The sequence below is a fragment of the Esox lucius genome, chromosome 14 (genome assembly GCF_011004845.1).
Source record: "Esox lucius isolate fEsoLuc1 chromosome 14, fEsoLuc1.pri, whole genome shotgun sequence".
Classification (NCBI taxonomy): Eukaryota; Metazoa; Chordata; class Actinopteri; order Esociformes; family Esocidae; genus Esox; species Esox lucius.
The window spans coordinates 4305889-4329534 of record NC_047582.1 but is presented as its reverse complement, the minus strand read 5'-3'; the positions used below and the strand labels follow the sequence as shown (position 1 = coordinate 4329534).

The 23646-nt window shown below is 44.3% G+C and overlaps 1 protein-coding gene across 1 annotated transcript in view; it reads right to left on the bottom strand.

Annotated features, from left to right (window-relative positions):
* Window positions 1–23646, bottom strand: part of ctif (CBP80/20-dependent translation initiation factor) — a 133267-nt gene that overhangs the window by 10708 nt on the left and 98913 nt on the right. The window contains 2 exon segments of the mRNA XM_029124925.2: window positions 15537–15692; window positions 19524–19823. Of these exon segments, the coding sequence (XP_028980758.2) occupies window positions 15537–15692; window positions 19524–19823 (456 nt within the window).

Below are 23646 nucleotides of genomic sequence, written 5' to 3'. Positions count from 1 at the left end.
GAAGGGATGCAGAAAAGAGACGAAGGGAAAATCACCAAGATGCGCTACTTTTCTCAAGTTGGCGGCGGGGGGGGGGGGGGGGGGGGGGGGGGGGGGGGGGGGGGGGGGGGGGGGGGGGGGGGGGGGGGGGGTTGTCGTTATGGGGCTAGTTATCTTGGATGCTTTCTGTCTTTGTCAGAACAGATGGAAAGTTACGTATCTGGGACAAATGGCTGGATGGAGAAACCGCCACAGGGGTAGACCGCCAGGGCAAGTTAGCCCTCTGGTGTAGGCAGTCTGTGCCGGTCTCAAAGTGCAGTGTTGCTGATCTGACACGAACAAAATAGGGTTTAGTCAGAACGAACACCGCCTGTCTGATAAACACTACAACACATTACAATGCAGTTCCTTAGGTTACTGTTGGCATTTGTTTAAACAGCTAAGATGTTTGTTGGTGTGTGTGTGTGTGGTCCTGACTGTAAATACAAATTTGGTCTTGATTGAAAAATCCACATTAAATAAACTGTGTGTGTGTCTGTGTAAGTCATTGCTTGTGTGTCTCTGTATTTGCTTGTATGTTGAGGGACTAAAAGCAGAGAGGGTGGGGGTATTCCCCTTTAAGACGAAGAACTGGCAAAATGACAGAAGGTGGTGGGCTAGGGTGAGGCACATCAAACGCTAGCCCCCGCTGTTCAGGCAACACACTGCGGCATCTTACCCGGCTCACGGGGGAGAGAGGCTGTTCTCATCTTTTATCTGTTGGCCGCACACATACCGATGGCACCAGGAACACAGAATGTCTGAATCCCACTGACAATCACCAATGCAAAACCGTTACTTTCTCTGGCCTCGTGGAACATAAACCCAAACTGGTCACAGTGTCTGATTAGCACAAGGGGGCCTGGACAATGCTGAACCAATCTGCACTGCGCTCCGCTGGATCCCTGGGCGCTATTGTTATGTCGTGACCCTGATGTGAGCTTCTGGCTGCGGCGACTTAAAACACTGCAAAACTTGGAGGCACCAAAATCTAAAATTTTATTGGGAAAACTTCAGGTCTGTACTCTGTCTGTCATCTTTCATTTGGTACCATCCTGCTCTGTCTGGGGGAAACTGGCAGACTAAAGCCAGTATTTGTGTTTAAGCGTATGTTTAAAACTGTGTGTATGTCCTGCATATGTGGGTCTGCTTGTGAGCCAACGGGGAGACAGGCAGCTCTTTGTGAGGAGGAGGGCCTTCCTGAGAGAAGGATGATCAAAGAGACCAAGGCAGGCCTGGACACTGTCTGGGTTCGGCAGAGAGTTAAAATGGCCGACAAGACATAATTACCCCACCCCTCTCTGTGAAACTAAATTTAGTTTGCATTCCAAATGGTAACCTGCACCCTTTGAAGTGTCTATGTTGAACCCTACGTAACACTGCCGCCAAGTTGCCTGATCCAAAGTATAGAACCTTGATTTTCAGCTCCTTTATAACCTGACGGAGTAGGAAAAAAGTTTTGTACTGTTAGAGACATGTTGCATATAGCCTATATGCTTTAGAATATATTTTATTCTGTGTATTTTTTGTAATTTAGGTAGTATTGTTGAAATTCAATATACCCTTGTCAATGCAACAAACCATAACAACGAATCTCACCCTGCAAGATGTCTGTGATTTTGTTGTAGGCACAGGAAACGTGCAACAATATAAATGTATCAGTCTTGAACCCTACACAGACCTGTGTGCCGTAGCCAATCAGTGCTACAGTAGAACACAAACTTCCCCTGAATGTTTTTTTTTTACTGCAAATATGTAAGTACTGCAGGAGTCATACTAGTCCTGATCACACATTTATTCAGGTAGGCTTTCTCCCTCAGTAGGGCACAGCAACCTAGTATGCAGGAACTAAAATTGGTATATAAATATTTTTACATTTGATGCATTTTATTAATATTACTGTTATTGCTTCCTATCTGGAAAGTACTTAAATGTTCCAATTTAGAAGCAGTGTTGTATTTAAAAGACTTGATTCCATACTGTAAATAAGTCAGTATTCAGAGGGTAGCCTACATTGTTTAATTGTCTCTATGGTAATTATAGTGCATCTTAGTGTTTCTTTTTTAGATTGTTGGGCCACTGTGTTGCAAAGTACAAAATGTTGAAAGATTAGGCTCTAATAAAAAACGTTAAACTTGCGTCAACAACTGTGATTAACCTGCCTGGACCCAAGTGTATTTGGCCCTAAGCACAGTGAGGAAGATGCAGTTGGAGAATTTCAGTAGTTAGTTGAATCTTGGGGTCAACAAATCTCTGTAACAACAATGAAATAACACCTCCATGTCGATAATCGTTTTGGATGTCTTGCAAGAAGAAAGCATCTACTCTCATCAAGACCTAAATTTCAGTTTGTCTTTGCCATTGGAACTACAGTATGATTAGAACCAGGTTCTACAGTCAGACGATAAAGAAATGTAACTTTTTTGGCCACAAGAGGTGGGTTTGGCAAAAAACAATGTTCCGTTCACACAAAAATGTCTATCTGGCCACAGAATCAAGCTTTTGCAATGGCCATCTCAGTCCCCAAACTAAAACCCCACAGGGGTGAGCTAAACAATCCTGTGGGGTGAACTCAACAACCTTTTCCATTTCATCCATAGCCTTTTTTTTGCCCATCTTTACTAACGGTACAAATATGACAAAGTACTGTCAAATCACTGACGGTTTATTCCACCGTCTGAGTTCCAGTCTAGAGTTAACAGTTGGACAGGAACATTTCTATCGTGCATTGAGTACCCCCCCCCCCCCCCCGGACCAATTAAAGTGACATGGAACAGGCAGGCTACGGCAGTCAGGACATCATAGCCTGGGGGCAAGCAGCTACAGTACTCAGCCCACTGATGAGGCTAGCTTTTCAGCTTCAAACGTAAAGTGAACATGAAACATAAATAGTAACAGCTGCTGTATTCTTTGGACATGTTCACTTTAGAAAGTATGTAAATTAAGTGTTTTTTTCAGACAGTTGTTTTCAGTTGTCGTTTATGGGATAAGAGTCGGCTAAAAATCTAAAAAGATGGATTTCTTTTAGATTCCAAATGAATCGAGTAACTGCATCACTGGTTTGGTTCTCCCAGTTGGGTCTATCTGTCAGCGGACATCAGCTGTGGGAACTGTACGTGTTCAACTCATTTGTATGCATGATGGCTGCCGGTAAGGTTTCCTTACAAGTCTTCCCATTCCTAGAATCTGCAGCCCTGGGACTGGGATAGTATTCCTAGGCTGTGCAGAAAGCAAGCGAGACTGGGGATATACGCGGAGACATTTCATAATCACATCCCCGGAGACCCTGGTAGACTGATGGTTGCCAAGATCTAACGTTACTTACGCCGCGGCTAACCTGCATATGTAGCATTACCCCCACCCCCAACCAACCCTTGCTCCCCGAAACCCTCAACCAACCGCCTTTCTTCGGAGAACTGCAAACTCCAAGACGTCCGCAAACATTCCTCTCCGGGAATCCCGTGTGAATTCCAACATCATCCATTAAGGTATTGTCACTCAGTGACCTGTGGCCTCTATTCCCATTGGAGGCTTTTCCTAGTTATACATAGCCATACCATAGATATATCTATTGAGTCATATACACACAGTAACCAAAGGGGCTTATCCTCGACAAAACTTGGAATTGTGGATGTTGAGGCACCTTCAGCCTTAAAAGTGAAAAAGTAGTTAAAGGAGTAGTTAAATATAGTCTGTATTCAATTTAGATTTATTCAAATTTTAGAATCCCATCAGATCAGGGTGTCGTCACCCTTACATTTAGGCCTTCAAATTACCACAATAACTATCAGCAGATCCCACAGTTCTACCATCTACCATCTCCTAACATTGTACTCTTATAAAAGGCACTAAGTACAATAACTGCTATGTTTACTCTATAAAACAGATTTCAGGCCCTCTTATTTGGTTAGCTGCTGTGTGTGCAGGTATTTGATCCAAGACAGAATCAAACCTAAGTTTTGAAAGGGACTGTCCTGTAGCTGATGTTTAGACTATGGTGTGGTTAGTCTACTGGAATGCATTTTTAATTAACAGGTGTGCCTGAGAGAATGCCTAGAGTGTGCAAAGCGGTCATCAAGGCAAAGGGTGGCTACTTTGAAGAAAATGTATGTTGATTTGTTTAACACTCTTTTGGTCACAAAATGATTCCATATTTTGTATTTCATAGTGTTTGCTGTCTTCAGTAGTATTATACAATGGAAAATAGTAAAAATAAAGAAATAAACTTGAATTAGGTCCAGCGTTCAAATCTTGTCACAGTCAAAGCAAATTATGCATTAGGATTTCTTCCGGATTGATAAAAACTTAGCTGGCTACAATTTTCAGTAGCAGCATTATAGTAAGGCTAAAATAAAACTGTTCACGGTTATGACTATTTCTGGTGGATTTTTGAAGTACGCATCCATGCATGATTTTGGGGTAATACAGGCTAGATAAAAAACCCTTGGGCTGTAAAAGAGTAGGGGTTTCCATGATTTTCTCGCCTTTTCACTTGACGAAATAGTCAGTTATCGTCACCTATATTGATAGTTATTGTATCAATGTCATTCAGGAATGAAAGAAAAACAAACCTTTTTGTCCCATGAAATAGCTTTGGCTGTATTAAGTTCATCTTCAGTCTCGCTAGCAATTGATCAAATCATATGACTATTCCAAGTAGTAAATTAGATAGTAGTAAGCCTATTACTGGCTAATAAGCTGTTAAAACAGCCAGTGGCAAAAGCCATACAGTTCATAGATGCTATTTGTGGTGGAGGTAAACTTGATAAGAAATGTTAGTCAGTTAAACACAATGCTTAATGGTGTCTAGCGAAATATTCAAACTTAGCGTGATGTTAATGCGTGACAAAATTATCAAATGTCGAGATGCTATACTGACACTGGGCAAACATATAGCACCGTGGTGTAGTAATTAAAGACACAGCCACGCATGTGGAAGAACCGGGTTTGAAACAATTATCACTTTTAATGGCGGGCTGGCTGAACTAGGTTTGCCTGGTTTGTCTCTTATGCTTTTAGTTTTTTGAGACAACAATAATATTCTGGATTCATTTGACTTCAAGTGCACTTCTGTTTGCTGTAAGAATGTCCAACTGACATATGAGTTCTTTTATCAAACAAGAAACCAGGCAAGCCTAGTTCAGCCGGCCTGCAACAAAAAGTTATATAACTCGTGGGCGACTCCAGATTCAAACTCGGGTCGCCCACGTGAAAGGCTGTGTCGTTAACCACTACAGCACGGAGCTGTACATTTGCCGTGTGTCAGTATAGCTTCTAATCTCTGAACAAATTATCTTTTGCCACTAGCCGTTTTAATAGTTGGCCATTCGTGAATTACATTGATACAGTTAAACTGACTAACGTTTCTTACTAAGTTTACCTCCACCACAAATAGCGTCTATGTATTGCGTTTGCCACTGGCCGTTTTAACAGTGTATTAGCCAGTAATAAGCTTTACCGGTATCTACTAACATACTGGAATAGTCATAAGAATTGAGCAATTGCTAGCGAGTCTGCCAAAGCTATTTCATTTCATGGTATAAGAACGTATTTCTTTATTTCATGGCGAAACAACATACTTTTTTCTTTCATTCGTGAATGATATTTATAAAATAACTATCAATAAAGGCGACGATAACACATTTTTCATCAAGTGAAAAGAGGAGAGAATCGTGGAATCCACCAGAAATAAAGAATAAATATTGTTGCTCTCAACAGATGCGAACTTAGGTCTTCCACGAGAGGCACGTCTTTAACCACTACGCCACAGCATAACACTTTTCAGCAGTTGCTAGACTCTATTGAGGATTGTGTGAAACTGACTAACGTTTCTTATTAAGTTTACCTCCACCATAGTGTCTATGAACTGTATTGCTTTGCCACTGGCCATTTTAACAGCTTATTAGCCAGTAATAAGCTTACTAGTATAGTGAGGGAAAGAAGTATTTGATCCCCTGCTGATTTTGTACATTTGCCCACTGACAAAGAAATGATCAGTCTATAATTTTTATGGTAAGTTTAAAGAGAGAATAACAACAACAAAAATCCAGAAAAACATGTTATAAATTGATTTGCATTTTAATGAGTCAATCTCCCTCGGTCTGGGGTTCCATGCAAGATCTCACCTTGTGGAGTTGCAATGATCATGAGAACGGTGAGGAATCAACCCAGAACTACACGGAAGGATCTTGTCAATGATCTCAAGGCAGCTGGGACCATAGTCACACATAGTGGTAACACACTACGTTCATGAAGGACTGAAATCTTGCAGCACCTGCAAGGTCCCCCTGCTCAAGAAAGCACATGTACAGGCCCGTCTGAAGTTTGCCAATGAACATCTGAATGATTCAGAGGAGAACTGGGTGAAAGTCTTGTGGTCAGATGAGACCAAAATCGAGCTCTTTGGCATCAACTCAACTCGCCGTGTTTGGAGGAGAAATGCTGCCTATGACCCCAAGAACACCATCCCCACCGTCAAACATGGAGGTGGAAATATGCTTTGGGAGTGTTTTTCTCTCAGGACAACTTCACCGCATCAAAGGGAAGATGGGCGGGGCCATGTACCGTCAAATCTTCGGTGAGAACCTCCTTCCCTCACCCAGGGCATTGAAAATGGGTCGTGGATGGGCATTCCAGCATGACAATGACCCAAAACACACGGAAACAAAGGAGTCGCTCAAGAAGAACCACATTAAGGTCCTAGAGTGGCCTAGCCAGTCTCCAAACCTTAATCTCATAGAAAATCTGTGGAGGGAGCTGAAGGTTCGAGTTGCCAAAAGTCAGCCTCGAAACCTTAATGACTTGGAGAGGATCTGCAAAGGGGAGTGGGACAAAATCCATCCTGAGATGTGTGCAAACCTGGTAACCAACTACAAGAAGCATCTGACCTCTGAAAAACAAGGGTTTTGCCACCAAGTACTAAGTAATGTTTTGCAGAGGGGTCAAATACTTAATTCACTCATTAAAATGCAAATCAATTTATATAATTTCTGACATGCATTTTTCTGGATTTTTTAGTTGTTATTCGGTCTCTCTCTGTTCAAATAAACTTACCATTAAAATTATAGACTGATCATTTCTTTGTCAGTGGGCAAACTAAATGTAAATTAGTACTCATTAGGTAAATGTTCCCTCACCTGAAAAATCTGCACTGCCACGGTGGTGTAGGTGTCCTGTCCTTTCTTCTGAGAAGGGCAACGCTTTAAAAGAGTAGTGCTGAGGCCATGCACAGGCGTTTTTAATGTCCCTCGTAACTGCTAAGTCTGTTGCATGGACATGAACGCTGTGGCACAACTGGGCATGCAGCGGTGCTATAACAGACAGCGTTGGGGTCTTTTCTCATGACATTACATGTGTTGCAACTTTTAGCGGCTTCAGGACTTTAGCCACATCTTTAACACAGGCTATGTCCGCTTCAGTTAAGGTCCATAACTCCTTGGCATTCTTCCGCACCTCATTGGAGTGTAATGGCTCCAACATATCACAGGCACTGTTCCATCTCGTAGCTACATCTGTCCTGAGCTTGTGCTCTGGGAGATGAAGTAGCTTCAGCTTTTCATTCAGGGCAAGGCTTGCAATTGTGCTTTTCCTAAAAAAGAGCCACAATGCTGCAAATTCTTCCCAGAAGACGGGAAACAGTGGGCGCCTTGAGTGCATGTTGAGTGGCCAAATTCAAACTGCGCAAAGCATTTCACATGCATTAACGTTGTCAGCTGTGCCGTGATTGTGATATTAGAGGCATTATCTGTCACCAATGCAAGATCCTTGTCAGCATGCCCCCATTCATCCACCATGTGCCGTAGCAAATTTGCAATATTTGACCTGGTTGGGCAGTAAAACATAGCTCTGGTCTACAGGACATGCGAGACCATTTCCCATTCTGGAGAAATATGGTGGCATGTGACTGTTACATATGACTGGGTTGCTCTTAACGTCCAGGCACATGTAATGGCAACTCTGTTTGCAGAATAGATCTTTTGCTTCGCATCTGCATACAACTTGCAGTTTCTGCAATGAACTGACAAGTAGGGATTGTATAGAGTGGCTCACACTCATTAAGCAATTTCCTGAAGCCTTCATTACCAACAACACTGTACAGGCACAAGTCTTTACATATAAAGCATAAAAGTGCTTTTGTGATCATCTGAGCCCGTTGGGATGTTGAGGGAATCTGAGTTGAAAGTCTGATTTGAAGGCCTCATTCAGGATTGGTTGAGAGGACACACGTTGGCCCTGTGTAGTACCTGTTGCTAGCGGCTCATCAGCATAGTGTCTTGTCATGTGAAGACGGAGGTTGGTTGCGTTGCTGCAGTAATTTACTTTGTTTTTTTTTGGACATGAGTCATATTGCATGACTCATGACCAACTCCATAATTCCTAGTATTTGCAAAAATCCAAAATGCTCCCATATCTTTGCCTTCAGTTTTGCCGGCAGTTAACAGAGTTTTCATCTATGCTTGAATGTTTGTTTTGAATTGACACGTGTTGTGTGTGTCACTGCCGTCACAGCATTTGGTGTCATATCGATACAGAAGCATCTGCACCAATGCGCGCATCAGCAAGGAGTACGTCATGATATATTGCCATATCGATTTTATTTTGCACAGCCCTAATTCATGACATGAATGCATACTTTACTTTGAAGTTCTCTATACAGCTCCAGCACAAAGCCACCCAAAGTTATTTATTGGAAAATAGCTCTGAACAGCATCACCCAAGTCAAGTACTGACTATGGATGCTTCTGAGGCTCAAAAAAGAAGAATTGGAGAAAAAAACATTAACGGCATTAAGCATTTTAAATTAACCAGATGGGTTAATGTGTCGGTCCTATTTAATATAACTCCACTGCCAATCAAAGTTGGGATTGTGAGTATATAATTACATTGTTTAAAAGTATTTAAAACAATACTCCATATACAGTAAACATGCTCCAGTTCAATGCAACTTAATAAAGAATAAGGCAGGCTGCAGCCATCCCCGCTTATTTTCCTCCCTCCTTCACAAGCACACGTGTACAAGCATACCACAGGCATACACAAACAGGGCTGTGCTTTCATCTCTGTGGTATGCGTGTTTATGTCCATTGATTGCCTTTAGCTAGCGGTGGCTAAAGCTATCAGCAGTTTGTAATGGCGGTTTAAGGAAAACTAAACAGTGGATTACAGTTTCTCTTCTCCCACAGACTATTTTCAGGGTAAATTAGTAAACATTTGTTTGGTTAAAAAAAAACAGTTAAATTCAAGAACTTTGCACCCAAAAATAAAATTAGAATCTTGTGTTTGGGTGTTGATGTAATTAAGGCATGGATTTATTGGTTTTCAAAAATATTTCTAATTGGGACTTTGTGGCATATTTGTGGCATGTATATTATTTATTCAATAAATTAATACATTTAATAAGGTACCGGCCCTCCGACCATCCACTATGACAAAGAAACAGCCTGAGGCTAAATCTGGTTGTCTTCTCCCTCGCTGTACAATCTGGCACCTAACAATACACCTGCCAAGCAGCTCCTGACAGAAATAGGTTGAACAAACCTGCTAAGCCCCAAACCGGTTTTACCAGTCTGCATGCAGGCCGTCAAACAGTGCGGAGAACAAGTATTTGATACACTGCCGATTTTGCAGGTTTTTCCTACTTACAAAGCATGTAGAAATCTGTAATCATAGGTACACTTCAACTGTGAGAGCTGGAATCTAAAACCAAAATCCAGAAAATCACATGGTATAATTTTTTAATAATTAATTTGCATTTTATTGCATGACATAAGTATCTGATCATCTACCAACCAGTAAGAATTCTCTCACAGACCTGTTAGCTTTTCTTTAAGAAGCCCTCCTGTTCTCCACTCATTACCTGTATTAACTGCACCTGTTTGAACTCGTTACCTGTATAAAAGACACCTGTCCAAGCACTAAATCAAACAGACTCCAACCTCTCCACAATGTCCAAGACCAGAGAGCTGTGTAAAGACATCAGGGATAAAATTGTAGACCTGCACAAGGCTGGACAATAGACAAGCAGCTTGGTGAGAAGGCAACAACTGTTGGGGCAATTATTAGAAAATGGAAGAAGGTCAAGATGATGGTCAATCTCCCTCGGTCTGGGGCTCCATGCAAGATCTCACATCGTGGGGCATCAGTGATCATGAGGAAGGTGAGGGATCAGCCCAGAACTACACGGCAGAACCTGGTCAATGACCTGAAGAGAGCTGGGACCACAGTCTCAAAGAAAACCATTAGTAACACAGTACGCCGTCATGGATTAAAATCCTGTCGCACACGCAAGGTCCCCTGCTCAAGCCAGCACATGTCCAGGCCCGTCTTAAGTTTGCTAATTACCATCTGGATGATCCAGAGGAGGAATGGGAGAAGGTCATGTGGTCTGATGAGACAAAAATAGAGCTTTTTGGTCTCAACTCCACTTGCCGTGTTTGGAGGAAGAAGAAGGATGAGTACAACCCCAAGAACACCATCCCAACCGTGAAGCATGGAGGTGGAAACATCATTCTTTGGGGATGCTTTTCCGCAAAGGGGACAGGACGACTGTACTGTATTGAGGGGAGGATGGATGGGGCCATGTATTGTATATCTTGGCCAACAACCTCCTTCCCTCAGTAAGAGCATTGAAGATGGGTCGTGGCTGGGTCTTCCAGCATGACAACGACCCGAAACACACAGCCCGGGCAACTAAGGAGTGGCTCTGTAAGAAGCATTTCAAGGTCCTGGAGTGGCCTAGCCAGTCTCCAGACCTGAACCCAATAGAACATCTTTGGAGCGGAAAGTCCGTATTGCCCAGCAACAGCCCCGAAACCTGAAGGATCTGGGGAAGGTCTGATTTTCTGAATTTTTGTTTTAGATTCTGTCACTCACAGTTGAAGAGTACCTATGAAAAAAATGATTACTTCTACATGCTTTGTAAGTGGGAAGACCTGCAGTGTATCAAATACTTGTTCTCCCCACTGTAGGCAGCACCATACCTGGCTGGGCCTTGGAAGGCGGGATCCAAGCGTGTTGAAAGCTGTGTCAATACTGCGTAGTATCGGACTGATGCGCGCTACCTGTGTCTAGGGCTGTGGTTCCTAAGCCGGAGACGAGGTGGGACTGGAGACGATATATATTCATAGATGGCTATACACAACACACATCACATGTACATCCTGCTCACTTCCCTGCAGTATTTGCTTAGGAATAATATCTGCAGTGATGCATGGGAATAGAAACTACAATAAATGTGAGCCTGCTGGCAGGTGGGGATCTGCAACACGTCTTTCAGTAACAGATAGTTTGCTGGTTCAAATCCAGAGCACACCAAGGTGAAATATCTGCCTCTGTTACCTTAGGCGTGAGACTTATAAGTAATTGCTCCAGTAACTCGCTTCAGTAGAGAGCGCAGGTAAATGACTAGTGTAAACAACTTAACATTTCATTTCCACTTTCCACTGAGCTAAAATCAGTCCCTCCAGGATGTTTTTGGTTGGGTGTTTAGATTAAACATGTTAAGTCAGTGGCATAGGGTGATCCAGCAGTCTAAGCTGCAAAACCGGGTACACTGTCTTAAAAGTCCCACCATGCAAACAAATCAATGGTTTAGAAAACAAACCCAAAAAAACATGGAAGCTTCTTGAAACTGACCGAGCAGTGCCTCCCTCTCCCCAAAGGATCTTATCCAGAAGGACTTAACATATGTATATATGCACTCACTGCTTTTATATTCTGGCCCGTACTGCACCTCATTTGGATGGGAATTGTGAATGATGTCTGAGACAGGGTTAAATAAACTTTAGACTGGGTGATATCACTTATGGAGCCAAGTGAGGCAATTTGGATAGGGTGATCCTGTGACTCAGGTTCCCCTTTAAAACAGGGCAGGGCTGGCAGGGTCTCCATCGTGTGACTGGGATACTGGGTATGCACTATACTCTGCATATCTCTGTTTGTCTCTCTTTCTGTCTGTGTGTCTGTCTGTGTCTGTATGTCTGTCTCTGTGTCTGAATATCTGTGTCTGAATATCTGTGTCTGACTGACTGTCTGTCTGTTTGTGTGTGTGTGTCTGTCTGTGTCTGTCTGACTGACACTGTGCGTCTGTCTGTATGTCTGTCTGCCTGTGTTTTTTCTGCCTGCCTGCCTGCCTGCCTGTGTGTGTGTGTGTCTGTCTGTCTGTCTGTCTGCCTTTTTTGTGTGTGTGTGTCTGTCTGTGTGTGTGTCTCTCTGCCTGTCTGTGTCTGTCTGCCTGCTTACCTGTGTGTGTAGGTCTGTCTGCCTGTGTGTGTCTGTGTCTGTCTGCCTGCCTGCGTGTATTTCTGTCTGTCTCTGTGTCTGCCTGCCTGCCTGCCTGTCTGCATGTCTGTCTGTCTGTCTGCCTGTGTGTGTGTGTATGTCTGCCTGCCTGCCTGCCTGCCTGTGTATGAGTGCCTGCCTGCCTGTGTATGAGTGCCTGCCTGCGTCGGTCTGTCTGTCTGCCTGTGTCTGTCTGTCTGTCTGTCTGCCTGTCTGTGTCTGCCTGCCTGCATGTGTCTGTGTCTGTCTGCCTGCATGTGTGTGTCTGTCTGCCTGCATGTGTGTGTGTGTGTCTGTTTGCCTGCCTGTTTTTTCTGCCTGTCTGTGTCTGTCTGCCTGCTTGCCTGTGTGTGTGTGTGCGCCTGCCTGCCTGTGTGTGTGTCTGTCTATCTCCCTGCCTGCCTGTGTGTTTGTCTGCCTGCTTACCTGTGTGTGGGTCTGTCTGTCTGTGTGTGTGTGTCTGCCTGTGTGTCCCCGTCTGTCTGCCTGTGTGTCCCCGTCTGTCTGCCTGTGTTTGTGTCTGTCTGTCTGCCTGTGTTTGTGTCTGTCTGCCTGTGTTTGTGTCTGTCTGCCTGTGTTTGTGTCTGCCCGTGTCTGTCTGCCTGCGTGTGTGTATGTCTGTCTGTCTGCCTGTGTGTGTGTCTGCCTGCCTGTGTGTATGTCTGTCTGTCTGCCTGTGTGTGTGTCTGCCTGCCTGTGTGTGTGTCTGTCTGTCTGCCTGTGTGTGTCATTGTGTATGTCTGCCTCTGTGTCTGTCTGCCTGCCTGCCTGTGTCTGTCTGCCTGCCTGCCTGCCTGCCTGTGTCTGTCTGTCTGCCTGCCTGCCTGCCTGTGTCTGTCTGTCTGCCTGCCTGCCTGCCTGTGTCTGTCTGTCTGCCTGTGTGTGTCATTGTGTATGTCTGCCTCTGTGTCTGTCTGCCTGCCTGCCTGTGTCTGTCTGCCTGCCTGCCTGTGTCTGTCTGTCTGTCTGCCTGCCTGTGTCTGTCTGTCTGCCTGCCTGCCTGCCTGTGTCTGTCTGCCTGCCTGCCTGCCTGTGTCTGTCTGTCTGCCTGCCTGCCTGCCTGCCTGCCTGCCTGTGTCTGTCTGTCTGCCTGCCTGCCTCTGTGTCTGTCTGCCTGCCTCTGTGTCTGTCTGCCTGCCTCTGTGTCTGTCTGCCTGCCTCTGTGTCTGTCTGCCTGCCTCTGTGTCTGTCTGCCTGCCTCTGTGTCTGTCTGCCTGCATGTCTGCTTCTGTGTGTGTCTGTAAAACACGTACACCGCTATATCTGTCTGTTTATCTAACTGTCTTTCCTCATCTGTATGTCTGTCACAAACACACACACACCACTGTCTCTGTCTGCTTCCTTCTCCCTCTCTCTCTTGCAGGCAGTGAGTGTCACTGATTTGAAGAGCCTGACAGGGTCTAGGAGGATGGCTGTGGCTAGCACTGCCTTTACCACAGAGCTTCCTGACTAACTGCAACCAGAGATGTTTAGCGTGCGTGTGTTGGTTTGTGTGCGTGCATGAGAAGGAGATGCAGGCACGGACTGCAAAGAAACACGCTATTTTTACCGCATCAACAGTTAAGGTGTACCGTAGGTAGAACAAGAGAATGACGATTCTACATCCAGTGGCGTCGGAGAGGGCGGGTGACTCCTTGGCCCTGACAAACAGACACGCTCACACACAATCCCTGTCCGGCTCTCAGGGCATCTCAACAGCTAAGACAAACAATGCTAGCACGCCACACACAAGAGAGCCCAGCCTTCGCTACAACAATGCACACTGATTGAATGTTTGTGCGTGTGCGCACGCGTGTGGCGGGGGGGGGGGGGATCAGTACGTGCCAGTTTCTTTGTGTGGCGGGCCACTTCAAAGCGGCCGTGTTAAAAGTGCCAGTGACATTCCTGGATATCATTCAGAATTCCAACTACCCCAGGCATGGATCACACACTGGAACACACAGGTCTCAGTGTAGGGTGTTGTGTGTGCGTGCGCGCACGTTTGTGTACACGGGTGGCTGGATATAGGATGTCAACATGAAAACCAGACATATAAACACATCTTGCATCGCCGGGATTCTGGGATGGGGGGGACGGAGAACAGACAACTGGACCGGCGGTTCCCTCTCTTCTCACGCTAGCTGCCCCCTCCACGCCCCCACAGTGGCATGTCACTTAACTCTCCTTGGCCATGAATATACCCAAATAGGAAGCCCTCATTGCTAGCCTTTGTGCCTGTATTTCACCAGTCCCCTGGTCATTTGGCATGACAACCACTATCAGCTGGCTGAAGAGCACCGACTGATGAGGAGCTCAGTGGACGACAAATAATGTTTTTTTTCTTGTATATGGACCTCATCCTGACCTCAACTAGCACACTCTCTGTCTGTATCCAGACCACTTCTGCTTTCGCTTTAGTGGTAAAACCCCTGATTTGGATCGCGCCTGTCTGCGGTCTCTAGTTACCATGGAGACAGCGCCGAGGTATTGTGACAGGCCACCTCTACTGATGGGAACTGGAACTCAGGGGCAGGTGTTACCAGAATCGTCTTCCCGTTTTGTTTTCTAATTACCAAGAGTGCTGTGGCACGAGATGGATGGCCGGAGATGGAAAACAGGCCGGATCTTACATTTCATTAATTGGTTGCAGCAGGAATGATCTTGCACATGGGAAGACGCAAGCCGGCAGTGTTAAAAGGCATTTTGAAATATCATTGTTAAACATTTTGGACCTCAAATGACCCTAACAAAAAAATGCATCAAACCCTACATACATTGTCATGAATTATAACGGACATACTAACACACATTGCCCAGTGCTGGAGGATGGGTTTGTAGTTGTGAGATACTGGGACAAATTAAGATATGGCATCTTTGGCACCAAGCCAAAGACACACATGATTAAGTCTGTTATTCCAGAGCACTGCAACGTGATATGATGGTGTTTGATATTAGAGCATTAGGTACAAACTGCAGAAGATATTTTCATCACACCCCACTTTGTCTAATACAAACCTGATCAACGGGGAACTTCCATATACGTGTATTCATTTGGTGAAATGGTCTCAACTGACTGGGATGAATAACATTCAAAAATGTTACATTTCTTTACAGTTGGGGTGTAAGTTAGACTAAGAAATATTTATTTAGTGTGTAATTCTGTAATGAGACATTTTTACATATAACTTTTTTTATGGAACCAGAATTTGGACCACCCGAATTGCATTTGAATATGAACTGATGTGAGCCTGTAGACTGACCTCCCTGAGGCAGGTGTATATCGGGCAGACGAGGACTCTGAACGGCTCCCCGGCACTGCTCCTCATGGTTCCAAACACCTCACACAGGAAGGTTATGAACCCCAACCAGCGCTCTACGTCTGACGCCTGAAGCTCCTCTCGGCGGGAGAAGTCCTTCTGCGGAGTGAGCGGAGAGAGAGGAGGTGACAGGTTAGCAGGTCACCAGTCCTTCCGAGGTGACGGGGTGAGTCGCTGTGCTCAGTGTGAGGTCGGGTTCACCTCAGAAAAACCATTACAGCGGGGAAGGAGAGAGGTTATTAAAGTGTTAACGTCACTGGTTTGAAATGGGACAGGTCAGTACTAATTCCGTGATACCCGTTCATGGCAAGAACAAACACACAAAGCGGATTGAACGCCTCAAGGAAAACAACCCAAATGCTGGAAACAAACAATCGTCATGTCACATGGATTTACTTTCCAGGCTCCAGACCACTGTATTTGACGTACAGAGAGGTTTTCAACAACAAAATGGCATTTTCATTTCTGCCACTGTGGAAAAAAAAAGTCTGGGACACTGGTACTGTCACAGCCCTAATATAAAACTGCAATACATTGATGGAAAGTCCCGTTCACCTAAAAGTCTATGTATAATGGACAGAAAACCAAGAAATACTGTAAAACAAATGAACTATATTTCAACCCATGCTGCAGCAGTACATGTGCACTGGGGGCAGCGGCTTGGACCACCCTTAGCCACTAGCATCAAGGGTTCTTACAGTAGCGTCTAAAGCAAAATAGAGATATACCCTGACTCTTGCTAACTGTATATGGTACAGAGAAGACAAAAATCTGTATTAAGATACATTTCCTTACAGCAGAGCTAACATTTTTAGCATTAATACGCAGCCCTACTATCATTTAAACCACAGTCCTGTTAAGTCAGATTTGCTAATGTTTTTTCATCCTAAACCTCTCAAGTATAAGCTCCGTATGGGCCACGTTTTTGTTTATGTTAAAAGTATTATCCCGACCATTATACAGAACAGACCATATATATAACGCTGTCCACACAAAGAGACGCACAAGTGTTAAAACGTGATGATCCAGAGTGCTGTTCAAACACCCCAGCCTGGCACTGCATCACCGTTACTAATACAGCTTAGGCTGACGGACAGAATCGTCTGGGTGGGAATTATTTAGCCATAGAAAGGACCGGAGGCTTCCAACCAATAGTTTTTTTGTGTTAAGGAGAGTGGACAAATACTCTCTTTTTTCAAGGCCTTTATTGACTGTTGGAATCATAGGGAGAACGGCAGAACATAAAACATCCATTCAGCTCTCCCTAGCAACACTGTAAGAGGATTTGGGCCAAAATAATAAATCAAACCGTATTTGTTGAGCACTCCTTAAACAACAGGCGTCCACTAACAGTGTCACACGCTTACTGACATACAGTGCTTATTTAAAAAAAAATGCTAATGTAAATAAACACAAAATAAGTATTTATTACTAAATATAAAATGTGTTAACGCAAGGAATATTTACGCTATGACACAACAAAGTAAAAGATCCCAACAGGTAGGGGTGTATCAGCGGACAGGTCATAAACATTAGCATCAGCAACACCTGATGATGACGTGTGTATGTATACCGGTATGAGCGTGCACGTGCCTAAGCCTACATTCAGGACAGTAAGGACTGTGCATAAAGAGAAAAGTGATAAAATGACAGAAGAACTTGAGTAAATGAATGAAAGCAGGGGATTCAAAACGGGGCGAGGGGCTAAGAGGTCGCCATCTTAGGGTTGTGTATATAAACGCTGAGCAGACCCAGTTGATCATTATTTAGGCTGCCGTGGCTAGAAGAAGGGATCTCAGTGACTTTCAAAGAGGCGCTATTGTTGGGGCACGTTTGGCAGTAGTTTCAGTGACTGAGACTGCTCAATGTGCCGGTGTCTCATGACACGCCAAGGCCGTCTCAGTCACCAGATCTCAACTCAAACAAACACTTACGGGAGATTCTGGAGCGGCGCCTGAGACAACTTTTTACGCCGCCATCAACAAAACACCAAATTATGGAATTCCCCGCGGTAGAACGGTGTCGCATTCCTCCGTCAGAGTTCCAGACACTTGTAAAATCTACGCCAAGGCGCCTTGAAGCTGTTCTGGCAGCACCTAGTGGCTCAATGCCCGTTCACAAAACTATGTTGGTGTTTCCTTTATTCTGACTGTTACCTGTATTGTTACATGTAGATTTGAGTAGATAAAGGTTCATCACTGGGCTCCTACACACAGTTTTATAGCACAGCAGAAGTACTTCAAATGTAGAAGGGCATCAGATGGCCCACAAAAGCATTTTCCAAACCACTTAAGTGGGAAATAGTTTATGAAAAGTCCATTTAATGTTCAAGTCTCAGTGGGCAAAACATTCACAGAACAATAGATATTGCTGTGGGTGTTGCATGTTAACTTCGGTTGACTTGGCTAATGGATAATGCTGCCTGAACATCATCAACTTGTTAATGAGAAAGGTAAGCGTGAAAACATGAGGAAAGTTGCTGGAAAAAACACATTTAATTGCATCTAATGTAAGAGAATTAAACAATCGGCACGAGCGCCATAAAAAGAACTGAGGTTAATAAAGGTTAATGCTTATTAACCGCCCACAGAGATGACAGGTATTCAGAAAAATAAAGTTTATTGAACATTAGATGAATTGCTCCTGCAGATCTGGAGAAAAGAACTGAACGCTGCTAGCTTTCACTGTGTTTGGTGAGCAGTGCCAGACAGAACAGGAAGTTCTCTGTACCGCAGGGGAGGAAAGGCGACAGGCCACAATGTGACACCGGGGTGAGGAAGGTGGGGACGGGGAACAACATCACACCAGGGAGAGAAACAAGCCTAGCGCTCACTTCCTAAAAGACAACCTGGGAGCTTAGCGGGTAGCCGTCAAAGCAAACTGAAACAAGGCTGCACACATATTGACGGTGGTCAGGAGGCTTTTGGGAGGGAGGACGAGAAGGGAACATTCAGATTAGTGCTGAACGGGGATGTCAAGTCACTGCCAAAGAAATGACTTACTCCCGCAAAAAAAGTGGATTAAGAGTTGGTTCTACACTGTTACAAAATAATCTGTAATACAGTAGTGCAATTTTGTTTTATGCCAATAAATGGTAGTCTAAACAAGAAAGTTGCATGTACCATTATGGATTATACCCTAACATACCGGTTTTGGCCAACAGTCAGACAATTTTCATTGAGGAGAAACCGTAATAAACGTTTACCCAAACAAAAAAGTTCCAACAAAAAGTTTTGTGTGTGGCTAAACTGAACCAGGACGGTGCATTGCTAACAAGGCAGTTCAATTAAAGAAGCGTCTAGCCAGCCAGCTACCTCATAATAACACAGCGCCGGCTATAATCGACTAATTATCCCCAGGTTGATGGGAGTCACATCTGTCGGTGACGAGCTCTTAAACGGGCCACCAGGCTGTTTCAAATGGTCCCAAACGGTACCCTGTTTCCCTATTTAGCTTGATGATTAGGCCCAGGGCCCATGGAGGGGGATACTGAACTGTCACCGAAATAAGTGCATGAAATAGGTTGCCGTTCTGGCCGCAAACAGAGCTTAATGCCGGATGCAGCAGGTGGGCTAGCATTCAGTCTGGCGCGTCAACTACCGAGAGCCTGCACAGCATAGTGTAACCATGGTAGACATGGGTGGGAAGACACGCTATCTGGCAGATGCATTCTGCCTCCCAGACTGTTCATTAGCACTGTGCACTGTGACATTTTCCCTCCATCGCGCTCGCAGCCCCCCGAGCCACTGACACCAATTAGGACCAACCGCGAGTAGACACCTCACTCCGCCTGTCTGACAGACATCACACATGCAGACAAAAAACACAGACACGTCGCTACACACAACCCCTTTCAGTTTCCGCTAACCTCAGCTTATATCTCCCCGGCTATCCGCAACCCACCCTTCTTCAAGCTCCCCTCAATCTTACCTGTAACATATTGAGTAGCAGTGAACGGAACTTGGTCCCTTCAACCATGAACAGGGCCATCTTGTCACAGAGTTTGGCGGCTGTGGCGGCAAAGCTCCGGTCGCTCAGGGCTTTACTGTAGATGGTGCCGACTAGCTCGGACAAGGTCTCCTCGGACTGCGCTGAGGTTTGGGCCTCTTCCATGAAGGAGCTGAGCTGGTCGTCCACACCAGCGCTGTTGTTCCGCATGCTATTCAGAATCTCCAGTAGGCGATCCATGCGGTTCCGCTGCGGGCCCGCCGGAGCCACGATTGCCTCCTCCTGGGAGACACCCAATGAGATATGAAGCGTGGTTAGAAGGAATGTCTTGCTTATGGTTGATGTCAGATGAAAAAAATGAAAAAAAAAGAGTTCATAAAAGTATTACTTTTGTATTATTCTGAATTTACTAAATATTTGTAGTGCCTAGAATCATGAAATGCGGGGAGTTGCTGCTATGAAAACATTTTAAGGAAAGTATTTTGTGGAAAAAATTTCAAGGTCTTCAACTGGACAACAATTTTGCTGGTAACACTTAGGTAGATAATCCACCTACAATTAGATAAATTATTTACAGACTATCAACAATGTCCAAGGACTTGAAACAAAGTACAGTGTGATTGATTTCTGGCTTGACTAAAAACTTGGGTCCTTCTGTCGATTTCAGCACCCTTTTTTCACCAAATGTGTTCTACTTAGACATCTTCGTTATTTTGCAGACGGTCCTATCCAAAGCGACTTGAAGCAGCAAGCTGCATATACTTTCTTACTGGTATCTTGTGGAAATCAAACTGACAACCTTGGCATTGCACGTGCTGTGCACTCACACCCAAGCCACAAGGGACCTTTTGATAAACAGATAAGATATAAAATAATCGATATTGATACTCATTTTAAGTCCACATGTCAAGTCCACCCCATAAAACAACACACCACAGCTGATCCCAGTGAGTAACACTGGGTTTAATTAAAGACCAAATTACGTAGATTGATCAAATTAAAAGCGCTGTTTTCAGTGTCCATTTCAAACCGTCCCCAGGTTGTACTGCTAATTTTGATTCCAATTCAAAAGTGACATTTTTCAGGCTACCTGTACAGCACTTTGTAAAAACTGCTGATGTAAAAATGGATTTAAAGAATGAAGTGATGGAACGATTGACACATCGTTGTAAACAACGATAAATCATTTTGTGAATTGGGTGTCTTTTGAGCAGTGCTGCCTACAGATCAGAATGCTTATAGCTATCAGTTACACTAGCTTTGTTTTTGGAGGCAGTGAGCTGTTTAAAGAACCTTCATGTCTAAGATACCTATTTTGAAACTAAACAAATGCACAATGTAAAAATGAATACTGCATCCAAAAGTACCCTCTACGCCCTATATAGTGAACTAATTTGTATTTTTTATTAACAATAATATACAGCACCATTTATCATTATACATTGTGCAATTAGTGTTCTATTTGCCCCTCCCACACCTGTTAAAATGTTTTCTGTGCATATTCTACACAAAAACCTATCGCTGATCCTCCTCTACTCATTACAACAAATGTCATTTAACTTCACAACATTAACTGTATAAAAGGGCATGTGGCTTTGACTGGGACAACAAAGAACCAGCAATTACAGCTTCCAACCATCGTAGACCTCCAGCGCAACCGGTGCTTGCGCAGGACGTGGGATCATCAGGGACCCTTCACACCCATCCCACCAACTGTTTGCCCTCCTGCCATCAGGCAGGTGGTACAGGTCTCTTAGTTCCCACACCAGCAGGCTCAGGAACAGTTTCTTTCCATCTACTGTAACCCTGCTGAACTCTGTGACCCAGAGAACTCTGTGAGAACTCTGTGATCCCTAACCATACCCGCCCGCCTCTCAGACACAAACACACACACACACACACAATTCCATCTTCACGCACTCACTACCATCCTCTCCCATCCACTCCCACACACACCCCAACACACGCACCCCCTCATACACACATGCACACCCCCCCCCCACACACTCCCTTTCCTGCACACACACCCTCTCCCACACACACGCGCACCCTCTTCAACACACACACATACACACGCTCTCCCTCTCCCACACACACACACACACTCACATACACTCTTACGCACTCATCCACCCATCCTTTCACCACGCACACACACACCCACACATACATACATACACACCATTTTAACTAACCTCAAACCTAACTCCTAATCCTTAATTATTTGTGATTCAAATCCATCTTAGAATCTAGAACATAGATTAGACAGCACTATCCTATATATTTGACTAAACACTTTTGTTAGCTACCTAGCTAGGAAAAATGTACCTCTCATTAACTAATTTAAAACCAGGGACATGGTTTATCTAGCCTTTTCAGACATAGTTGTATAAGCGGTGTGGAACCGTCAGGGCCCTCCACGCCTTAAGAGAAGGCATAAAGATCGATAAAAAAATATTGATTTCTTGTTAAATTATCATATTGTATTATTAAGTCAGTTTAATTGATTTAATCTTTTCAATAATTTTAATGGTCTTGTGATTCAATATCTTTAAGGGGCTGATCTGTCACCCAAAAATAAATTCACGCACTTCAGCCCCCGGACCTCACTACCAGAAACCAAGAGCTCCTCTGACAGGTCTACCTGCCTAGCAGTGATGCACTGGTTGGCTTATCATAATCCCTCAGTCCCCACGGTTACATCCACCGTGCAGGCAGGTTCAGGGTCACAGAATATTGCTTGGATGAAGTGTGGGTGGGTTGCTCAGATTTTTCTTACCATAATCTATGAGAACTAGTATGAACTAGATTGTGGTATGCTTTTCAAATACAGCTGCCAGCCCATGTCTCTCTGTCACTCAAACAGTATGAAGAGCTTGATTTAAACAACACTACGCTAACTGCTTCAAATTTTGACTTCATCCATTTGGTGGTTGCGGGTGGCTTTTTGGGAATCCCGGCCACTGCCTAGGGTGTTATTATGGTGTGATATTAACAACAGAACCACTAATAAATAAACCGGATATCACAGAATTTGAATGTCGTCACATAAATGGAGAAAGGCTGTGATTCTGTGATTTTTCTTTATTATTCAGTTCAATATAACGTTTTAGAGGATATTTTCCCGCAATAGCCATGTTTCGCCACTGTTTGTATAGGTAAGTACACACTACCGATATTTAATTGCCTACAAAACCCAGCTGCAGCCCAGGAGACCCGCCTCTCCCTAAAACCTCCCTAAAATGTCCGTTTCGAGGTAAAATTGCTAATTAACCCTTTTGCCCTGAGCTAGTTTGAAGTTTCAAAGTGTATTTGTGTGCAGCAAACTAATCTACACTCACCTAAAGGATTATTAGGAACACCTGTTCAATTTCTCATTAATGCAATTATCTAATCAACCAATCACATGGCAGTTGCTTCAATGCATTTAGGGGTGTGGTCCTGGTCAAGACAATCTCCTGAACTCCAAACTGAATGTCAGAATGGGAAAGAAAGGTGATTTAAGCAATTTTGAGCGTGGCATGGTTGTTGGTGCCAGACGGGCCTGTCGGAGTATTTCACAATCTGCTCAGTTACTGGGATTTTCACGCACAACCATTTCTAGAGTTTACAAAGAATGGTGTGAAAAGGGAAAAACATCCAGTATGCGGCAGACCTGTGGGCGAAAATGCCTTGTGTATGCTAGAGGTCAGAGGAGAATGGGCCGACTGATTCAAGCTGATAGAATAGCAACTTTGACTGAAATAACCACTCGTTACAACCGAGGTATGCAGCAAAGCATTTGTGAAGCCACAACACGCACAACCTTGAGGCGGATGGGCTACAACAGCAGAAGTCCCCACCGGGTTCCACTCATCTCCACTACAAATAGGAAAAAGAGGCTACAATTTGCACGAGCTCACCAAAATTGGACAGTCAGAATGTGGCGTAAACAGAATGAGAACATGGATCCATCATGCCTTGTTACCACTGTGCAGGCTGGTGTTGGTGGTGTAATGGTGTGGGGGATGTTTTCTTGGCACACTTTAGGCCCCTTAGTGCCAATTGGGCATTGTTTAAATGCCACGGCCTACCTGAGCATTGTTTCTAACCATGTCCATCCCTT